This window comes from Lagopus leucura, unplaced genomic scaffold (genome assembly GCF_019238085.1).
Source record: "Lagopus leucura isolate 7727_CA_CO unplaced genomic scaffold, USGS_WTPT01 Super-Scaffold_100021, whole genome shotgun sequence".
NCBI lineage: Eukaryota > Metazoa > Chordata > Aves > Galliformes > Phasianidae > Lagopus > Lagopus leucura.
The window spans coordinates 6,495,540-6,517,197 of record NW_024962274.1 but is presented as its reverse complement, the minus strand read 5'-3'; the positions used below and the strand labels follow the sequence as shown (position 1 = coordinate 6,517,197).

Here is a 21,658-nt window from a genome sequence, read left to right as displayed (position 1 = left end):
ATTTGAAAAATCTAAAGTTTCACATACGTACAGGAGAAAATTCAAGGCTTGTTTATGTGAATTATCTTTATGTATCATTTGATTTACTGCTGTAAATGGATCTTTGACATTAATTTTTATCCAGACAGTTTTCATGCATACATAAGGGAAAAAAGTGGATTTAGTGTCCCTGAGAACAAGCTAAAAAAACACTTACGAAAACAGAAAATATAAATCTATACCAAACGTGGTCTTAACAAATACTGGTCATAGTGCTAACAAAATTACAGAGTGAAGCAGATTTGTACAAACCTTTCACTCCCATATCCCCACATTCTCCACTAGGCCCAGGTGGACCCATACTTCCTTCTTCCCCTTTTACACCAGGGATTCCCATTGGGCCTTGTGTTCCTGGGAGTCCAGGGAATCCTTGGGGTCCTTGAATCCCTTTGCTTCCTGGTAATATTAAATGCTTTATTTACATACTCAGTCTGCTATATCGTTGCCATCACATTCTAAGGAAAATTATAAAGCAAAAGGCAGGAGGTTTACAAGGATTCCTTAGGAAATCAGCAGCTAGAGAGACAATAATTGTGCCAAGATTAAACTTGTCAGGAATTCTAGATTGCCTTGGAACAAACATATTCCCCTCCCCAGCCACCATCTCCTTACTTAGCATACTTAGTATGCTTACTACTAGAGAAGCTAACCTTCAAGATACCTGATACTGCAAGTTGGACTACTTATGTATTTTTTCCTTTTCTTTTAACATTCTGTGACATCTAGCCTTATTTTAAATCTAATTTTACCTTGTAATCTGCACTTGTCTAACTAGGTTAGTCTTGCTTTAGTGCACTTAGAATTCTAGACTGAGTATTTTTCTGTGAATGGTAAACAACATTTTGCTCTAAAATGAATGTAAATTTGTTATTTTCATACCAAAGTAGTTTTCAGGGGTTTTTTTGTTTTTTTTTGGCACAATTTCTCACATTTTCAGGACTAGACATAATGTGAAACTATTTATTCACTCACTTATGAGAATATGTTCTAAATACAGAATACAGTCCCAGACTGCATCAGTAAAGGAGATAGTCTGCATGCAATAAAAACATTGTTCTCATTATAATATATTTAGCAACAAACTATAAAAAATAGCAAATTATACACCAAAATATGTCAGTGTTGTTTAACAAACAAGGTGCCACAATGCATCAAAGTGTATCTTTCTACTCCTTTGTTTTTATTTTAATAGAAAGAACAAAAGATGCTATTATTACTGCCTCTACCTTGCTGCAGGGTCTTATTCTAGAAGCTGGAAAGGAAAGAGGATGCAAAGTGTGTCATATCTTTGAAAGCAGTTGAGATAGCTTCCAAAACAAGAAATGTTATGGATGAAGTGATGTGCAGGATGTTTAACATACCTGTTTGACCTGGGAAGCCAGGCTGTCCGTTATTGCCTGGAAGTCCTGGAAGTCCTCGGGACCCTGGAGGACCTGGGGGGCCCTGTGAGCCAGGAGAGCCCTTGAGACCTTTGATTCCAGGTGGCCCAGCTAGACCCCTGTCTCCCTTCTGACCTTTATAGCCTGGTAAGCCTGTAAATAAAATATTTACTTTATAAGCATAAATGCGGGGAAAGAATTCAGCAACTGTATTTTAAAAGTATAACTGGAGTATGAAATTGAAATCATCAAACATGGCAAAATGACTTAGAAACTTCGCCACCATGCTGGAGTCCTGCCTCTGCCTGAATTTTCACCTGGAATGTTTTGTTTTCTTATACTTCTTAAGTAAGAGACATAGAGCTAGAAGCTCCTTGCAATAAATCTCAACTTTTTGAGAATTTTGAGTATTTTGAGAATGCCAAGATCCCTAAGTACTTTTGACACACGTTTACTAGCTCACCTTAGCTAGCACTTCAGCTTAAGAGTGAAGAAGATAACTTTATCTCAGCAATGCCAGGAGCTCAGCTAAGCTACTCAGGACAGAAGAGAATAAAAGACCATTAACTTTTCTGTTTATTATTTGACAGTGAACACATTAATATTTGGCCAGTTAAGGTATTTAATAAAGTAAAAAGTTGAAAGTATTTATGAGAAAGAAAACAAAGTTGTGAAAAATCTGAGATGAACATTATACACTCCTTGAATTACTGGAAATGTACAAAATAATGTACACAGCCACTAATGAGCAGCTGTCACAGAAGTATTTGTCATGCTAGTGACAAAAATCATGTGGTTAAATCCACTAGAAAAGATGTGCAAAGCTTACAAAAGTGAGGCAACCTGATGAATGTCAAATACCTTGAGAACCTGGCAGGCCTATGGCACCTCTGAGTCCAGGTGGCCCTGGTAATCTTGTGTCACATGGTGGACCAGGGGTGCCTGGACAGCCTGGTGCTCCTGTATCACCTTCTGGGCCCCTAAAACCTTTAGCGCCTGGAAATCCTGGGGTCCCAGGGTGCCCTGGAAACAAAAAGAAACCAACAAAAACCACTGTAAAGTCTTTCAATTCCATTACTTGTTATCCATAATAATTTCTACTTTAATTTTGAAATACTATGTTGTTACTGGAATCACTTATCCTACAGCTTTTGCACAGTTTGTGTAAATGGATGTTTATCTGCAATTCAGAATCGGCTGCTGGAGAGCACTTCTTTCTTTAAGAAAAACACAAAGTCAGCTCTCACCTACAGGTGAGTAGGGTCTTTATGTTGCAAAAGCTATCTGTCTGATGTGTAGAGTAGAGTGAGGGGAGCTTACTGGCATGCAGCAGCAACATGGTTCTACTGGTGTTCCCTGCATGGAAAAAATGTGTTACTGAGGGCCAGGCAAAAAGGGGGACCTATAAAAGCAAACAGGAACATCTGCTATAAAGTAGGAAGGCTGTGGCACTGTGGAGACACTTGCAGCAGCAAGCAAAACTGGATACTGAGGATTATTTTGGGCAAAGTTGTTCATCTTTCTCTTTCTCTCTCTCTCCTTGAGTGTTCTCGCATCTTTAGCCCATCTTTTCTGATTTAAGAAAGCAAACTGAGGCAGGGTCTATCTTTGTGTCTGTGGAGCACAGCAGGAAACTCTAAGCATGGATGGCCCATAGCCAGCAAGCAACAGTAATAACAACTGGAAGCTGCAGTGTTACTGTGCAAACCGGGGAAAAGACATTTTCCTTCCCCTGCAGTTCAGATTTTCTCAGTGGCTGATCAACCTTACCTGTGAAAAAGTGAAAATATGGTGTACCCTTCATGGTCACCATTATGGATGCAGCTAAGAATAAGGTTGTCAGTGCTGATCTTACAGAGACTTTTATATTTGAATACATGGAAATGCTTCAGAAGAACTTTTTCATACCTTGAAGCCCAGGAATGCCTGGGTCACCCCTTGCTCCTTGTGCACCAGGTGGTCCTGGCAGTCCCCTGTTGCCTGGGATTCCTGGAGGGCCATATGTAGTATCACCTGGAACACCCTTCTGGCCATCTATGCCAGGTGGACCTGGAGCACCACTTTTACCATCAATGGTAGGTCCTCTTTCACCTTCTTCACCAGGATCACCAGCTGTGCCTCGGAAGCCTGTTGGTATGATTTTTAAATTCAGATAGGGCATAAGTAGTATATTTTTTTCTTCTAACACTCTGGAATATTATAAATCGTATTTAACCAGAATTACATTATCACTTTGCAAGGAAAAGTTATATAGTAATTTTCAGATTTCTCATTTACTGCTAATAATACGTGAGAGATGGTGGAAGTAAGTATTCCTGTGGGAAGGGACAATGCTTTTCTCTAGAGCAGCATCTATTTTGTGTACTGTCATTCTCATCAAGATCAATTCCTTTGCTGTAAGGGCACCAGTTAGTCTCAGTTTTCAATGAAAATTTATATATACCAAAATCATTTCCTCCCTGTACATTGAATATTAGGTTGCTGCAGTACTTGCTGGAGGAAAGGGTGAACATTGGTAAATATTCCTCTTCTATTAGCTTTAGTTGAAATATACTTCTGTTTTACACAGTAGCTACTTTACCCTGTCTGTATGTATTACAGCTTGACCAACAGGTGTCCTTAACTGAGAAAAGTAAATTCACCTTCTGGTCCAGGAATTCCTGCTCCTGGCCTGCCTTGCTGGCCTTTTGGCCCATCAAACCCATTTTGTCCAGGAAGACCAGGGAGTCCTTTTAAGCCCTTTGGCCCTGGAAACAGGAAGAAAAGGTGTAAAAATCCAATAGAGCTCTAAAATTTGTAATGTAAGAGAACAGAATTTTGTCTCTATCTCATACTAAAATATGTACTTGGAAAACAAGCTGACTCAAATTTTTCAAGCAAGAGTTGCCAACCAAATCACAAACAAATCTATGGCTTCTGTTTTTCCAAATGGGTTTGTACTCTATAACATTAACAGAAGACTTCAAATCACCCGAGTAACGTGTGGAAAAAAAATATAAAATATCTTAATACTACAGGGCATCAACCTATTGAGCTACAATTGTCAATGCAAATTCTTGTGTGCTATACACTTCTTCTGGAATAAAACAGTTGAACTCAATACGCTAATCTTTGTTGTTCTGTATCATTCCATACGTGCAATTCGTTACCATTCACAGTACTCGTGTCACGGAGTTGTGTAATACCATGCTGAAGTGACAGCTTGAAAATCCAGTATCCCTGTTAGTTCTGATCATGATGTTCTGTGGTGTCTCAAATGCTTTAGAGTTGTCAAAAGCAACGTTTGGCCAATTCCTGGATGAGTTATTTGAATTTAAGTTGAACAACGAAAGTAGTAAGTATTCAGATTTTAGGCTTCAAGTGTTCTGAACTATGTTATCTTAGAAATTACAGTCTTGAAGCATATTTTTGCCTGGTATACATTTTTATCCTGTTATCCAGATGTGGATATTCCAGGTCCTATTGCATCTAGCCTTTGTTTATTTAAGTCTGTCTCACGTCTTTTAAGTGAAGCAGGACAGTTTCATGGTACCTTCATTTAGTCACTCCTATGAAAACAGTCTGGATACCTTTTGATCATGGAAACTGGAGCTTTCCAGCCCTTGGTTGTAATAGATAACTATATACCTGTACATTTGCAGTTTTACATTTTGAGATACATATCTGCTGAAAAACTAGAGTCCTTAGTGTATCTTCATAGGATAGCTTCTTTTTTTTTTTTAATTACAATCTCCTTTTTTAATTAAAAACTCACTTTCAACTTAAAATAAAATTTCTCCATCTGTAATTTCTTCATACCTTGAACACCCTTAAAACCAGGGGGACCTTGGTTTCCAGGGTAGGGTGATGTAATACACACAGTGTCACCTGAAGCAAAAAGGAGAAAGAAAATGGCCTATTTGATTTTAAAATAAATGTAGTCTGGACATCTACAAAACCATTTCTGTGATACAAACCAAGTGAGCAAAGGTAAAGAGAGAGGGTTTTTTTTACGTACATCATTACTGCCATATTATTAAAGTATGATGAAGAATGCATTTCTCTTGCCAATTATTTTGTATAGAATATTGTTAATGATTCTAATCATTACAATACAATTGTATTCTGTAGACAGATTTTTGTTTTTCACTTTTGTAGTGTCGGATAGTTTTCTTTACAGTAGCCTCTACTGTAAGAAAGAAATTATATTTTCATCTCAATTCTGTGTACATTTTTGATTTATACATATTGATATCAGTAAAGATTTCTTTGGTAGAGAATACACAAACAGAAAGACTGTGTCTCAAGTATGAGTTGTCTTTTCTGTTCCTTTAGCAAGAACCACGGCCCTGTAAATTCATATAAATAGGAGTATTCTCCACTCCAGAAAGTAATTCCTCTGGTGGTGTACAAGTAGCACACTGCAGGCCCCTTTAGATTCATATTCTTACCAGTACTTGGCTCTTAAGTGCTGACAAGTATGTGACCACTGAGCTTACCAAAACATTTAGCTGTAAATGACTAACACTATGTATGTTTCTGATCTGCATCTGAAACTGTAATGGATGGTACCAAACATGTATTTAGTTTTTAGTTCTTAATGTAAATATTTAAAGTTACCTTTCTGACCCTTTGGACCAGGCAGCCCAATGTTACCATCATCACCAAAGTCTCCAGGGGTACCTCTGACTCCTGGAGGGCCAGGAAACCCCAAACCAGGCAATCCCATTGGTCCTTTTGCTCCAGGGAGTCCTGGAACTCCAGGAAATCCTTTATCACCTGGTACTGGTACTCCAGAATCACCCTAAAAGAAAACAGCTGTTGACAAGAAATAGCATGGCCTAACTCCTTTCCTCTCTTTGATTTTCAAAAGCCACAGTAGAAAATTATCTGCAGGAAACACTGTTCTTGTCAAGAAACAACATTATTAGTTTAAATAATGAAAAACAACAGGAACAGAAGGTAGACTTATTTTTCCTAATCCCATTATATTGATCCAGTGTATGCATTAGATATATCCAGAAGCATCAAAATAAGCAATAGTACTTAGAAAAGAAATTTCTTCAATGATACTATTATTTTTAATCTAGGCTAACAGAAAATGATAAAAATGATTAATCTGCTATGAATTTGGAGTAAGACTCATTAAGAGAGAGTCCTTTCTTAAAACAAAATGTTAACCTGTGTAGAAAAAAATCCTGAGAAAGTAAAACGTACCTCAGCTCCTTTTTCCCCAGGCAATCCTAAATCCCCATCTCTGCCATCGTTACCTTTTTGGCCTGGAAATCCTGGAACCCCAGTAGGACCTCTTCCACCTTTTATTCCTTAAAATAAATTTAAAAAGGAAGTACAGTATATACAGTGTGTTTTCCATTTTATTATCTGCTTAGGTAAATACTGGGTAACCATTCATTCTATCCAGCTCTGTGTGATACTTTTCACTTTTTGAATTCAGATTTCCCGAGTGTGGTAATTTGGGCTTAGGAAGGCAGCAGGTAGTTGGATACTGCATGAAACAAATTTGTTTCTTTAAAAGATGTATTTACAGGCATCACTAGAACATGCTTCTGTGCGTATTATGTACGGACTGAAAACACTGTACTATTTGAAATCAGTTTTATCCTTGATTTCAGTCAATTCAGGATATAGTAATGCTATACAATGCAGAATAATTGTACCAATGTTTCTGAAAGGTCTTCATTGTTTTCTTCCTTTTTGCCCTAGATTTCTCTTTTACTGACATTTATGAAAATGCAATTTTTGAATAAAAGACAATAAAACCATTCTAACCCAAGAATTAATTTTGCTACATCAAGATATTCTTTATAAGTAAACAGCAAATGTTTTGCCCTGCTCCAATGTCTGTAAATAGAGAGAGACCATCCTTAGCTAAACTAACCTTCTCAAACAGTAAGATGGATGTCGTCTTTTCTGAATAATTACTGTAGCATTTGTAACTAAGCTTTATCATCAGATTACTGTAATTTGTTTTTCTGTCTTTTCTGGTATTGCAGATCATACTGTAACTGAGGAGAGTTTTTGATCTGTTTAATTACAATAATTTTGGTTGTGCTAGCATATTGCTTGTTTTCATGTTTTTCCTGAGAATTTCTGGCTGCTTAAGTGGAAATAACAGTAGGAATACTGACACGTGATTCTTCAGGAGGTGACTTTTATATAACAATATTTCTTCTTACTTTCACAATGATTGTATTCTGCTTGGTTTTTGCTATATAGGCCTCTGCAAGACCTTGATTAGAAATCACAAGATATTGAAAAAGCATGAGTAGTAACAAGTTCTTAAATTAATAACAACCTGTTTTTTGGCTCAAATATAAAGTAAAATGTGTAAAAAATTTGTGCTGACCTTGTGTTGAGTAAGAAGAAAACGAAAGAGTTTTTATCAAGAAAGCAGTCTGGATATACATGACCTCTAGGCCTCTATAACTTGCCAAATTAATGACTTGAAGATTAGACGAATGTGTTTGTCTTGGTCTACTGCCTAAGTATTGTATAGGAAATAAAAAGGCTAATGATAAAATATGTATTTACCTTTTATTGAAACTCTTCCTTGGTCACCCTTCTCTCCTTTTTCACCATGTTGTCCTCCAGGACCAGGTGTCCCCTTACCAATGACGATCCAGATCCCAAAAAAGAAAAGAAAAAAAGAAAAAAGAAGGAAAGTTGTAAGTTAATCTCCAGAAAAGAAGTAATAAAGGAATTGAAGGGAAATCAGATATGTCTCTTGTTCTTGCATTGTTTCTGCCCCTAAAAAGGCCAATTAACGTAACATACCAATAAAAAACAAACTGTTGTATCTTTTTTGATATCAATAAAAAGGTACGTGAATGATGCTTGGCTTTTTCATTCAGCCTGACTGCCAAATGCATGGAGATACACCTATGAAGGTAAGTACTGATAGCCCATGTTTCATTCAGCTGTGAACATAAATGTGAGAATATTAAAATGCAAACAGTTCACAGACTCTTCCTATTGCAGACTTTGTCCCATGATTCATCGAGTCTACAGAGGAAGGGAATCTCTCTAGAATGTTGTGACTGCTGGATAAGGTCACCTTCCCAGAACTGAATGCAGTAAGTGATTTTCTTTTTTTTTTTTTTTTCTTTTTTTTTTTTTAATTAAGTGAAAGCCCAGAAGGCTGTCAGTATAACATTTTATCTGCATCTAGTTTAATACCTGCTATCTTTTAACTCTATGACTTGATAGGTTAAGAGGTGGAAAAAAAAAAAACGCTTTTCTGTATTTTTACTCTAATTTGTGCTCTCAGTTCTCCAATCTGGTTTGCACATCATCTTGGTGTGTGAATCTGACCTTGAAACAATATGTGTAAATTAAAATTTGGTAACATGAAAAACTGATGTTATATCCCGACACCAAATAATTCTAGTACACAAAAGCTTTGTCATTAAAAAATTCATTCAGTTTCCTTTCATGAAGAACTTGAAATTGTTATATTGCAAGGAAGCTATTCAAACAAACTAGAAGTCTTTATTTTGAGGATTATTATAATTTCTCTTTCTAAGGACTGAACAAAACAAAAGGCAAAATGTTGATTCCACTTTAGCTTAATTGCTAAGAAGCATGTCACAAAGAGACAAAGTTTGCCTACAGTGGCTGATCCAAGTGGGAAACAAACTTCAGCTGAGCATTGACTGAAAATAGGAGATTGGAAAGTAATACAGAACAATGAAGGGATAAACACAACAAAAAAATAGCACTGCCTTTCATACTTCATGGGAGTGAAAGACTATATTTTTTTCAGGCCACTGCATGAAATAAATTAAGCACAGCAAGTTAAGCATTTCAATTAATTTCTAAAAAAAGAAAAGGAACAAAGAAAATGACTTGAAATGCTTGAATAAAAGCACACATATGTTGATATAAAATACATCTTAGCCTGATGACAGAAATGCTTGAATAAAAGCTCACATATGTTGGTATAAAATACATCTTAGCCTGATGACATCATGCAATTTTGTCTTGATAAAATTTTGCTGGAAACACTTTCATTTAAAATAACCGAGAAAATCATCTTCAGTCAACTGATGCATTCATATGAAAAAAAAAAAAAAACAACAAACAATGGGTGTTTACAACTAAAACAAATCAACATAATAATACTTGAACACACACCATCTTTATTAAGCCTCCTGATGACACTGTCTACACAGAATTGAGTTCTGTCCCTAAGTATAACTCCTCCCACTGCTGCAAGGTAAATCAGATAAAAACTAATAAAATGTATCCTCCTCCAAGACTGAATATAGCAAAAGTAAATAAAACTTTTTCATTGCTTCCCAGGCCAGTTCCTTCACCACTCCTCTAAAATGCCTCCTGTTTGAGTGTTCAGTTAATGTTATTTACTTAGTGAAGCTCATGAAAACTACTCACAGGGAGCCCTGGTGATCCCACTGTACCAGAAAAGCCTGAATCGCCCTTTTCTCCATGTCTTCCAGGGTAACCCATTTGTCCTTTCTTCCCTTGAGTACCTGGAGGTCCTTGTATACCACGGGGACCAGGAGGACCAGCACTACATGAGCAGAGGCCTTGATTTCCTATAAATGTATCAAAATTACATTGAAACAGTTGCATAATACATTTTAAAAATACTGTCCTTTTTCTTTCATGTATGTGTAGTGCACAGACCATTTTATATCTCATTACGACCTTCAGAAGAGTGAAGCTTACCAATATATTTTTGCAGTACAGAATAATTGCCTGTAGTGTTGTGACTCTAACTTAGAAGCTGCAACAGCCATCTAACTATACATTTTGATGATTCTGATTATCCAACTTGCCATAAACTTCTGTTTGCAAATTTAGGACTGAAGTGATAATTTGGCAAAGGCCTCATATTCAAATTATTGCTGTCCAGGTACACCTACCTTTTTCTCCTTTTTCACCTTTTCTACCCGGAAGGCCTATCTGACCTTTTGCTCCAGGTTCTCCAGGAATCCCTCTCTCAGTACAGATTATACCTTTGAAAAAAAAACAAAGTTTAGGTCATGTGTTCTCTCCCTTATGTCATTATCCTTGAAAATCTAGAGATTTTACAAAATACTTCACAAGTTATTGCTTACAGATCAGACTACACAAGTAAGTCTGACTAGAGTTGATGTCTCAAGTGTTCTTTTCCTTGCTACAATTTTTTTCCTATTCCACTGTAAAATTTTATAACTTGTTTTTTTACTAAAGGACTGTAATTTGGGTTTCCCCTCCAGTCTACTGTGTTTTTAACTTCAGCTGATACATCTTTAGGAACTTTACTTACCTGTTATTTTGTGGATTTAAGTCACCCAGGAAGCTAAAAATCTTGACATCTTCCTGACTGACAATTAATGGGAAACACATTTCCTACATCACATGTAAAATTTCATATTTCTATCAAAAGGCAGCTCTCAGATTTTTGTAGGACCAACAAAAGCAATAAATCTATGGATGATATTCTCACAACATAAATTGCTGTTGAACATACTAGGTAGTCCAGGTAAGCCTTGTCTTCCTGGCTGTCCTGGTAGTCCAGGTGGTCCAGGAAATCCAGGTCTTCCTGGAATTGCTTCACCTGTTCCAGGTGAACCAGGGTCACCTCGAAAACCTTGAGGTCCTGGTGCCCCACTTATTCCTGGCAGGCCAGGCAGACCTGTAAAGTAATGATACAGACAATTCAGAACTGTTGTGCTGTACAATAAATAAGGCTTAAATCTAAGTATTCATGTGTTCTTTCCCAGGAAAAAAAAAGTGGCTTCTGCTTTGTACCTTCAAATGCCTTTTTTCCTTCTCCTCATTATCTCCTGTCCAGACATCACAGTTTATTCAGTTGGTCCTTATATTAGATCAAAGTTGTCTATATCACTCTCCTTTACAACTTTCTCAAGTTGGGATCAGGATTTTTGAGCACAGCTTTACAGATACAGTACACCATGGATATACAGTACATGGCAGCATTTTCTGCTTTGCCTTCTGTTCATTTTCTAGCAATTCCTAATGCTCTATTTGGAACATTCTGGTTCTTTTTTGAGTACGATTAAGTATTGGGATAATATATATTTTTTTTCACCGTGTGTAGACCCAAAAATCCGTATTGTTTTGGTGACTTGTGTGAAATAAGAACAAAGAGTTTTCTTCTAGTTTTCTCTTACTGGTATAGAGTTCTTATTTTATACCCAAAATCTCTTACTTGTTCCATCATCTCCTGGTCTTCCTAGCAGACCCACAGGTCCAGAAGGTCCAACTGACCCCATGTCACCCGCAGGACCTGGAAATCCAGGATCTCCTGGTGGGCCTACAAGAATTATGAAGATATGTGAAATGAACATCACATGCAATTACAGTTTAAATAAAACTGCAACTGAAATTACAATTCAAGAACAACAAAGAAGTAAGACAGAGATCTCTCCTTCTTTATCTGTATGAAACAATTTTAAATGTGTGACAAATTTTAAAGTGGGAGGATTTGGTTACTTTTCTATGGATTCCTGCCCATTTCACAGACACACTGTTTTAAAACTTTGTCCCTCAGTAGTAGTATCTTTGCTAAATATTTTAGAACACCAAGAAAAGTGCTTGTCCCAAATAAATACATGTAGCATTTAAAATAAACGTGCATCTGGTGTGTATCTGACAGTGCTCACAAGCATGTCATTTCAGGAAATTTCCTACTGGAAATTACCCAAATTTAAAAAAGTTTATTTTCAAAATTGCTATAATATGTGTTTTTGTAATTAATTTGTGATAAAGAAAACTTAAATCAGATATAAAGGGCTTAATGAAATGGAACGAATAATGAATATAACAAAAAACAAAATGTTGGCATTCTGTTTTCAAACAATTCTGATAAATGACGTTTTCTCTGAAGAATATAAGAATACTTCAGTATCTACTCACACATGCACATAATTAACATTAAAAGTTACTTGAGATACTAGAATTAAGCATGGGCTTAAATCCTTTGCTGCATGAGCTCGAAAAGCATAGAAGGCAATGGAAGACAATTTCAGTTGATTTTTGTTGAAGCTCCTATCTACTGGGGAGGTTCTGCTGAACCATGATTGTGTTGTGATTTATTTTGCTGCTCATAATCAGCATTTACTGCACTAGGAATACAATTTATGGGAAGTTCTTTGTTAAAATGTTCCTACCATACAGGTTCTCTTTGAGATGCCAAAACAAATCGCTTCCAGGCAGCATGCTTGGCTGCTCCCCACTGTCTCCTGCTGTGTAGGAAGTAAAAACTTCCACACATTATTGCCAATTATATAATAAAGATGTGAAAAAGAGAGAAGATTTAAAATCACAGCCTTAGGTTTTGGTAGGAAGGCAATAAGATTGAGAGGTATTCTATTGAGAGTACTAATTCTAGGCAAGTAGGGAAAAGATGCTAGGAAGTTGGAGGAGGAAGGAAAAGATAATACATATGTTCCTTCCTTCAAGGAACCAGGTTACCAGCTGGTGTTAACTGATAATACACACCAGACACAGATGCAGATCTTAGGCAGGCAAATTGGGAACGTGTATTTTAAAACCTTACCATTACAGTTTGTATTAATGAGTGATAATACACTGCTAAGGTGGAAATAAAATATGTTGATCAATCTTTTTTGCAGCCAACCGTAGTTTGTCTGTGCCTTTTTATACAAATAATGCAAACTTGATGCTTCTAGGAATCATAGGACCTAGTACATTTACAGGTTATGTAGTGTGCACAGCAGCTTCAGTACTTTCCAAAAACTTTGGTTCTTCTGGATGTGCTGTACAACCACGGAACACATGCTCTTGTGTTGCTGATATTGCTGTCCAGAAAATCTAGATTTTTGAATAGATCATATTGCACTGCCATATACATACAATTTAGCTTGAGAAATGTATAAAAAGTGATTTCTCTGCATCTGTCTATAATAGATTAGTAAGAAAAAAATGCATATTCAGGAAGTAGAGGGGGAAATTATGGCTTATGAAACTCTGAAATATTCCTTTTTTTTTTTATATGTTTGCAATATTGCATAAAACAGTGACACAAAATGAGAATAGCCTGGAAATGCAGTGTGTAGTGACTTCAATGGATTTCAGTGATGAAATCCTGACGGAATTAGCTTTCCCCAAACTCAGGGACCAGGATTTCACCCCTGCTATGCACTAAGAGGCTTAATTGAAGTCTAAAATATGTGTGTTGTGGCAATTCTGAACACAGGATTTCTGAACTACAATGTGAAGCCTGATTTTCTTGTTTTTCTCCATTACCCAGCATGGGCTTATTTTTCAGAGCTCTTTCCTAAATAAGCCATGGCCCAATAACTAGGGGCAGTCTAGCAGGTCTATCTGTGGCTGTATGCATAAAGATCTTTCAAGTAACATTTAATTTGAAACAAGTATATTTAACGTATTTAAAGATCAGTGAGGCACAAACAAAACTAGAAGATAATGTTCAGGATTTTCCCTAGAGATTACTTTCTAACACCTTAGCAAAATAGGTCTTCATAAACTTTATACAGTAAAAATAGTAGTTAATACTAGCTTTAACCTTTCACAGGAAGCAGTGGAGTTCCAATAGCTCCAGGAGGACCTGGGGGCCCTTTTTCTCCAGGATCCCCCTGTAAGAATCCAACAGCAAATTTTACTGGTAGCCATAAGCATGCAGTGCCCTAGCATGCAACTAAAAATTTCAAAAATGTTGAAGTACGAAAAGAATGTAACATTTTCATATTATCTGGGCAACAAGGTATAAAATAATTATCTTTCAGAATACCAGTGACTTAATATAACTATTACATTTATCTATTTGGCCTTTTAGAACTTGCAACTTCTTACATCTGACTCAACTTTACGGTATATGAGAGAAATCAAATACAGTATAATCATCATCACGTTTGAGATGTTTTAACAACCAAGATGCAAATATTAAAATTTAAAATTCTATATTAGAATTTAGAAATTGCTTTTATGATGACAGATAAGCACTAAGAAAAGAGATTTCAATTTGACAGATATTACTAATGATAAAAGATGCTCAAAGTTTTAATAAGAAATTTAAAACATCTGCATCAGGGAAACATAAATGTCTACTAACTGCAAGGAAAATCACTTCTGCTTGGAGGATTTCTAAATTAGCCTGGGTTCTGATATTTAGAATTGCAACTGACGTGGACTTTAGGGAAGTCTTTCATGTGGCAAATTGCATTACACTTTTTGCTTTGGTGTAGATTAGGAATTGGCTCTTCTGTCTGCAGCAAATGGGAACTGAGAAAATAAGAATGTGAATCTGGGAACTGCTACTGCTATGTAGCATTCCTCAGGCTGGAGCTCAGGGCATTTTAGGACATTGGCAAGGAGAACTGAGACTGCAAGACTAGGTGCCCATCCTTGTCTGAGTAAAACCAAGCAGTCTGTGCTTCTCTATTTACTTCCCCTTTTTAAAATTGAGATTTCTATGATTTTTATACAGTACTGGCGGTGTCAGTTGTTGGCTTCTTAAACTTTCAGCCTTTTGTCTGAGCTTTTCCATTTGACTGTATCTTACTGAACAAGCTAACATAACTGTGTACTTTTTGGCTATTTTAAACAGGAATGTATACTTGTCTTCCCTAATAATATAAAAAAGTCTTCTTTTGCAGCAGGAAAGGGAAATTAAAACATAAAAATTTCCTCCTCTGAAAAGCGTTTGTAGTATTTTGAGATTTAAAAATTAATGTAATGATGATAAAAGTAACAAAGATTTGTACAGTGGGTGCATATTACCCATGTCTTGCACAACTCACATGCTTAACACAGGCAAAAGAGAAGAAGAGTTGCTAAGACAAGATAAAAAATGTCGGTTCTTGGTTGATATCCCCATTAAGCATTAAACACTATTCTGTAAGTTTCTGTAGCCAGCTTTCTATAACGTAAGTCACCAGGAACATTCTAAACTGCCTGTAAAGACCATTCATTATTTTAATAAAACTCACACAAACTAGTCCATCAACGTGAGTCAATGTTTGCAGCCTCATTTTGTGCCAATTATCATACTAGTTCATGGACCAAATTTTACAGGATCTTACAGCTACCTAAATAGCAGGTTCCTTTACCTGTATACTACTCTCAGGATCTTAACCATAAATAACCTTCATAGTACTATAATTCATGGATTAGATGGCTATACTTTTAAGGTATTGTTAAGGGTATAAATAACCCTAAATTGCTGCTAAAACTAGAGTTCTATAAAAATCAGTCCATGGAATTCTCACTCTCACATGCATCAAGCAGAAATCTTTACTCTTTGCTATTTATTACCTTTGTTACGAGTGTCTTGCAGACAGTAAATCTTATAAGTAATTATGTTTGTTGAAAAGGTGATGATCATCTAATAAGTGGGTAGATTTGGGGAATCATTAGAATTTATATAGGGAAGTGTGTATGTGTTAGGTTTTTTTGTTGTTGTTGTTTGTTTGTTTGTTTGATTTTTACCTTGATGCCTGGATAGCCAGGTCTCCCAGGAAAACCAGCAACGCCCATTTCTCCCTGGAAAGGATCATAAATACCATTGTTTACACATTAATATAATTAATTGAAAATAAGTCAATGAGACAGTTATGCAATACTCTTAACTTATAATAGCTTTCACAGTCGTTTGCTTTTTCCAGAGAAATTCACTGGTTTTGTACAAGAGATTACATGCTTCATAGAATCTCCTCTGTAATTTTTTTTTTTTTTTAATTTGAAAATCTATAGGTTATTTATATAGAGGTCAGTTGGGTTCAGTGTAGCTGAGACACTGAACGAGCTGGAACAAGTACCAGAAAACTCTGACTGTTTAATACAGTTGAAATTGGCTTGCTGCCTGCTTGAATGGTAACAGTTGAGTCATGGCCTGAACCACTGAATGAGCACCTGCACAAAGGACCTGGTCAGCCTTGGGAATACAGGTGAAGGCAGTTCACAGGTGTGACCAGAAGGGGTGAAGGCTGGCTGCACTTCTCTAAGAGCTCATTTAAGGGCTGACTGCCCTGAAGGAAGGGTCTCTGGTTGCAGTTCCCTCCCTTGTAGAGTTTTCTGTGCAAGCCTAGATCTTCAGAGTTGAGCGAGCCATCTTTCTTTCCCTTTGTAACACCTTTTATGTCCATGGCAACCAAAGTTACCGTGCTGTGTAATTTTTCTATCGTACAATCTGCATGCCCACTGGCTTCCTTTCATACTTATGACTTTGGCTCTGAATTCAGTCAAATTTTAGAGAGTAGCAGAAACTCAGCAACACAGTTCATAGAACTTTTGTGGCAACAGGAGGAAAAGGAAGTTAAGCAATGTGAGCTATTAAGCATGAGGAAATTGCAAATCTGCACAAATCAACAGAAAATCAAACCTCACTGATGTTGCTGTAAAGTGAGCTGCTCTACTTTGCTGTCTTACCTTTATTCCAGGAAAACCTGCAGGTCCGTCAGAACCAGGGCTACCCTGATAAAAACAATGCGAGTTAAAACAGTAAAAACTTATTTAAGTTAGACCTGTATGGTATTGCTAAGCAGTTAATATTCCTTACGTATTTACTACTTGGGATCATATCTACCAATAGCTAACACTTGCAAAGTTTTTGCAAATATTTTATGAGAAGTGGGCATGAATTTTGAACTACTGCTCAAAGTAAACCAGATGAATATTCATTTATTTTTGTTGCATTACAGCAAATATAGTAATGGATATATTGCTCCATGTATGTACTGTTATGCACGTCATGAACAAGCTGCTGTCAAAAAAGCTGCCACTGTCAGGTATGGAATAGATTAAAATTGGTACATTAGAATTGAGCTACTTCTAAGAATTTATGCAGCACTGAATATTTAAAAGGTAACCATACAGATTTACTTTCTTTCCAAGCAAGGAATGAGCTTGTGTGTAAGTCTGTGACACAGTGAATCCCAGAGCAGGACTGCAAAATATTCTGTACAGAAAGTATGATAAATTAGTTTAAAAGAAACCTTGAAATCTTGTTTGGAAATGCATAGTTAAACCACCAGTTTAACTGTAAAACTCAGTTTTACTGAGGGTAACTGTGGTGGACTTGTGAACTTCCTTACCCGCAATCCAGGGAATCCAGGAATGCCTTTTTCACCCTTTTCTCCTTTCCCAGGTACTCCCTAGAGTATTCAAAACATTCTGTTTATTTAACCTGGTAAAATTTGCCATAAATTTTATTCTATGTGCATATTTATTAAGTATATATATTATGGATCTTGTTTCGCTTATTAGGGTGAAACACTGGGGCTTACTTCATCAAGCACTACTAGCAGTGCCTACGTATCTTCAGTTATTCAAGAAAGCTGTTATGATCTCTTCACCAAGCTTTTACAAGTTTGTTATTTTTTTTAAGTTCTGGACACTGGTAAGGCCCCGTGAGGCAATTCCTTAGATCCTGCTCATGAGTAATGAACGTACAGTTATCTACAGGTACAGCTAGTACAGAACAACCACATTATCTCCATCTCTCTAAGTCTTATACAAAAGGAATTTGCTTCCTTTTTCAGTGCTAAGTATCAGTAGTCCTATCATGACGGAAAATGTCTTCCTGAAAGGGTGCTAGACTTTGAATGCAGAATTGTGATGTTTAGGCTTCTGCTCTTCTGCCTACAAAACTGAATACATAATATAATTAATATTAACTAGCTCCTTTCCTTTGTCCCCAGTTATCTTCTATTATTTTTTTTCCTGAGATGTGGAGTTTTCTGCCTGTGGATTTCTCCCCTTCAAATCTATCAGCAATAAAGACACCACAATCTATTCTGTGGCTGCTTCTGCTCAGCACTGAGGAACTTCTTACTGACATTCTAATGTTTAGACACATTATACTGACAGGAACCCTCTCTCCAAACAGGTGGCTCTGCCATCTCTACTTCTGAAGATAACCAGAATGTGAAACTAAAGTCTTACATACACATGCTCCATTAAGAACACATACAAATTTTCTCTATTTCTCTCCTTGAGAAAAAATAATCTGCACTTCTGTTTTCTTCACAGTCTGAGTCATTTGTGTCAACACTCCAAGTGGAAACAGCACTGACCTTTCACAACCAGGCAACATTCAATAGGTAGGTATAAAACAGGAAGGTTTTCCATAGGGTTTTGAAATATTTTGGTTTTTGTTATATTTTTGATATAGGCAGTAATCAAGTTCCAATGCACGAGTGCTGTTATTTCTTCTATCATCTTGTGCTTTGAAAGATTAACTTAACAACAAAAGCAACACTGAAAAAAATCCCATTACTTACTTTAGGTCCATGTGGCCCTCTGTATCCTGGTATCCCAGGTAGTCCTTTTTGGCCCTACACACACAGGAAAAGTATTTACCATGCAGGACATACTTATGTGTTGTTTAACATTTCAAAGTCCTAGTCTGAATTACTGGGGATTTCCCCCTAAGTGTACAAGGCAGATGAAAATAAGAAAAAATCATTAAGTGCTGATTTTTTTCTTCTGTTAATGCTGTCAAACCAGCACAATGACTGTGGATTGAGTTAGATATATCTTTTCATTTGTAGAGACTTACTAATTGGGGCTTTGTTCCTACAAATATATGTGAAAGTAGTTATTTTTTGTCTGTGGCTTGAATAGTTTGAAACACGGATTCACATGTGCAAAAGCATGGATTTATACACAGTCTCAATCTGAATGGGATGCGTGGTAGAGTACATAAACATGCCACTAGTCACATTCAGCAGTAATGTGGAGTTTATATAAGTTCTTGTGGTTCTTTCCCCCTTTCTTGTATGGCTGTACATAGTGGCCATTTCCATAATGAAAGCCCAAGATCCAGTACTTGAAGGCTATCAGCTGACTGGGTTGATGCTGCAGGGCTGGCAATGTTAAAATTCATGTTTTCATTTCTGTATATTTGCAATTTAGGCTTGAGAAACACAGAGACTACGCTATAGGGTTCTCCATAACGTAAGTTTTGTAACTCTTTTATCAAAAATTCTCACACTTTAAAATATACAATTCTGGCTACTAGGGGTGTGTCACTGAAAAAATACAGTGAACGGGATCTCGCATTAAAAATAGACAACAAAATCACTTATTTTGTCTATCAATAGAGCACACCCTAGAAGGATTAGAGTTCACTGTTCAAAACATTATACTGGAGACATCTTAAAAAAAAAAATGCCCAAGGTCTGAAAAATAGAAAACTACTGAAAAGCCACGTAAGAAATTAAATTAATGATGAAAATTAATGAACACTAAAGCAAGAGATTTGTCTTGTTTATTTCATCCTTAGCAAAAATGATATCACTTGCCAATTCAAGCACAGTTAAATGTGAAAACAGATTAAAACCTTTTCTCCTTTGAACAGCTGAGCTCCAGGAGGTCCAACTAACAGTGGTGACCCAGGTGGCCCGGGAAGTCCAACATCACCCTGTGGAAACCAGAGGAACAACAGAAAGATGTTCTGTTCCATGCAGCACTTCAGTGAGATATGGAATGTTTTTCTGTTGCACTACAGCAGTACGTACTTCTGTCCTTGTTGAGCAAGTACTTTTACCAATACTTATAGATAAACAAGATTTTGTGCTGAGACCTGTAAGCTTCTCTGCAGTCTTCTCTGATGAGTATGGCCAACAATTTTAACTGTCATCTATTCTTGTCACTTATTAAAAAATAATGTGGCTAGGGAAATAAATGACAATCTCTTATGCTCTAGACTAAAACCTTTGACACAGAGCTTTGTGAATGTGGATGAAATTATTGATTTGCTAAGGGAAGTTGTGCATGTTAGAAACTTATATGGATTGTAAACAGTGACTGGATAAATTCACAAAAGAAAAATCAAATATTCCAGTTATCTACTCTGAGTATGCTAACGGTGAAACTGGGAGAGGGAAGCATTATGCGCTTATCCTTTCTTTACACCATTTCCTTAGCATCTGTTGCTGGATGCAGCAAGAAATTAGATAAAGGAACTGATCTGATATAGCCACTGTTACTGGAGGGGTCTGCTGTGATTATTTAGGCAGTCTCTGTATAGGAGGAATGCTATCTACTGTGTTGATTGTTGCCTTTCAGGTCCCAAAATACACTTGTTTCTGGTATGCAGCTCACTGAAGTAATTACTTTTGTACAGAATTAATTGATTCAATAGCTCACATTAATTCTCCTGTCCTAACATGACCACTGAGAGCGTGCATCCACAAATTAATGGATTAATAAATAACATATAAATGGATTAATGGAACCCAGTGAGACTCTGTGCAGATGCTTGGATTGCTTTTTTTCTTGTAGATCTGCAGGTAGGATCACTGCAGGACAGAAAGCTGAACTAAACACATGGAACCCAAAATCTAAATGCTTGTGTTCAAAGGTGTATACCCAAAGCAGGAAAAATGTGAGGAATATTCAAAAAATGAATCTTGTTTTTTTAAGATAAACTTATGTTCTTTATACTATAGAATTATATTTATTTCTTTTCCTTACCGGCTCCCCCTTTTGTCCATCCACTCCAATACCTGGATTTCCCTAATTGACAGAAGAATGTATATAGTTTGAAGGTTATCAGAAAATGTTGATATGAGAATTTAATCAAGTAACTTTAAATTAAGTAAATTTAGTAACAAGTAGTCATAAAGGACATTTCAAATATTTGTGAAAATTAACCTATTATTTCACTAAATACTTCAGGAAAAGCCATTGCCTACCTGTTCACCTGGCAAACCAGGGTAACCTGGAATACCCTTTAAAAGAGAATGAGAACAAGTTAAGGTGACATGTTTGATTTAGAGACAGAACTTTGAGAATTACCTTCACTTGCCAAAATCACCTAGATGCAGAATTTCCTTGATTTCTACCCATCAAAAGTGCAATTTACTTAGCACGCTCACTGCTTTCAGCAGGACTGAACTCTGGATCTACATCTGCCTGTTTCACAAAGTGGCTTCAGGGAAGGGGAATAAGGAGAAAGCACTAACAGTGTTCCCTTGTGACCATGGACTGCCAGGATGACTTATTTTCACAGGCATAGGAAGAAGCAACATATGCTCTAATTCTAACTAAGGCAAAAATATCTATTTACTGTATGCCTCAATAATTACGCGTAGGTTTTGATTCACATTAAAGCAATTTCTAAAACTGGTGTGCATATCCTGAAAATGAAAGACTGAGAAACTGTGATAATCTTACGGGCATGCCTGGTTGGCCTGGGTATCCAGGTGGGCCTGTTGTACCTGTCGATCCTCTAGGTCCCTGAAAAAAGACAACAAATGGCCTGTTTGTGAAGATATGAAGAGATT

General features: G+C 36.6%; 1 protein-coding gene across 1 annotated transcript in view; it reads right to left on the bottom strand.

Annotated features, from left to right (window-relative positions):
- The window catches only part of COL4A4 (collagen type IV alpha 4 chain), a 64,394-nt gene that overhangs the window by 19,271 nt on the left and 23,465 nt on the right, over positions 1 to 21,658 (bottom strand). Inside the window, exons 10-31 of the mRNA XM_042878564.1 lie at positions 21,549 to 21,611; positions 21,068 to 21,103; positions 20,847 to 20,888; positions 19,711 to 19,791; positions 18,650 to 18,703; positions 17,462 to 17,521; positions 16,797 to 16,841; positions 15,858 to 15,911; positions 13,936 to 14,005; positions 11,596 to 11,700; positions 10,894 to 11,058; positions 10,304 to 10,396; positions 9,810 to 9,973; positions 7,950 to 8,022; positions 6,615 to 6,721; positions 6,018 to 6,201; positions 5,217 to 5,285; positions 4,061 to 4,165; positions 3,327 to 3,545; positions 2,280 to 2,441; positions 1,401 to 1,571; positions 292 to 435 (exon numbers count right to left, since the gene is read on the bottom strand). Coding sequence (XP_042734498.1) covers positions 292 to 435; positions 1,401 to 1,571; positions 2,280 to 2,441; positions 3,327 to 3,545; positions 4,061 to 4,165; positions 5,217 to 5,285; positions 6,018 to 6,201; positions 6,615 to 6,721; positions 7,950 to 8,022; positions 9,810 to 9,973; positions 10,304 to 10,396; positions 10,894 to 11,058; positions 11,596 to 11,700; positions 13,936 to 14,005; positions 15,858 to 15,911; positions 16,797 to 16,841; positions 17,462 to 17,521; positions 18,650 to 18,703; positions 19,711 to 19,791; positions 20,847 to 20,888; positions 21,068 to 21,103; positions 21,549 to 21,611 — 2,266 coding nt within the window. The remainder of the gene's footprint in view (positions 1 to 291; positions 436 to 1,400; positions 1,572 to 2,279; positions 2,442 to 3,326; positions 3,546 to 4,060; positions 4,166 to 5,216; positions 5,286 to 6,017; positions 6,202 to 6,614; positions 6,722 to 7,949; positions 8,023 to 9,809; positions 9,974 to 10,303; positions 10,397 to 10,893; positions 11,059 to 11,595; positions 11,701 to 13,935; positions 14,006 to 15,857; positions 15,912 to 16,796; positions 16,842 to 17,461; positions 17,522 to 18,649; positions 18,704 to 19,710; positions 19,792 to 20,846; positions 20,889 to 21,067; positions 21,104 to 21,548; positions 21,612 to 21,658) is intronic.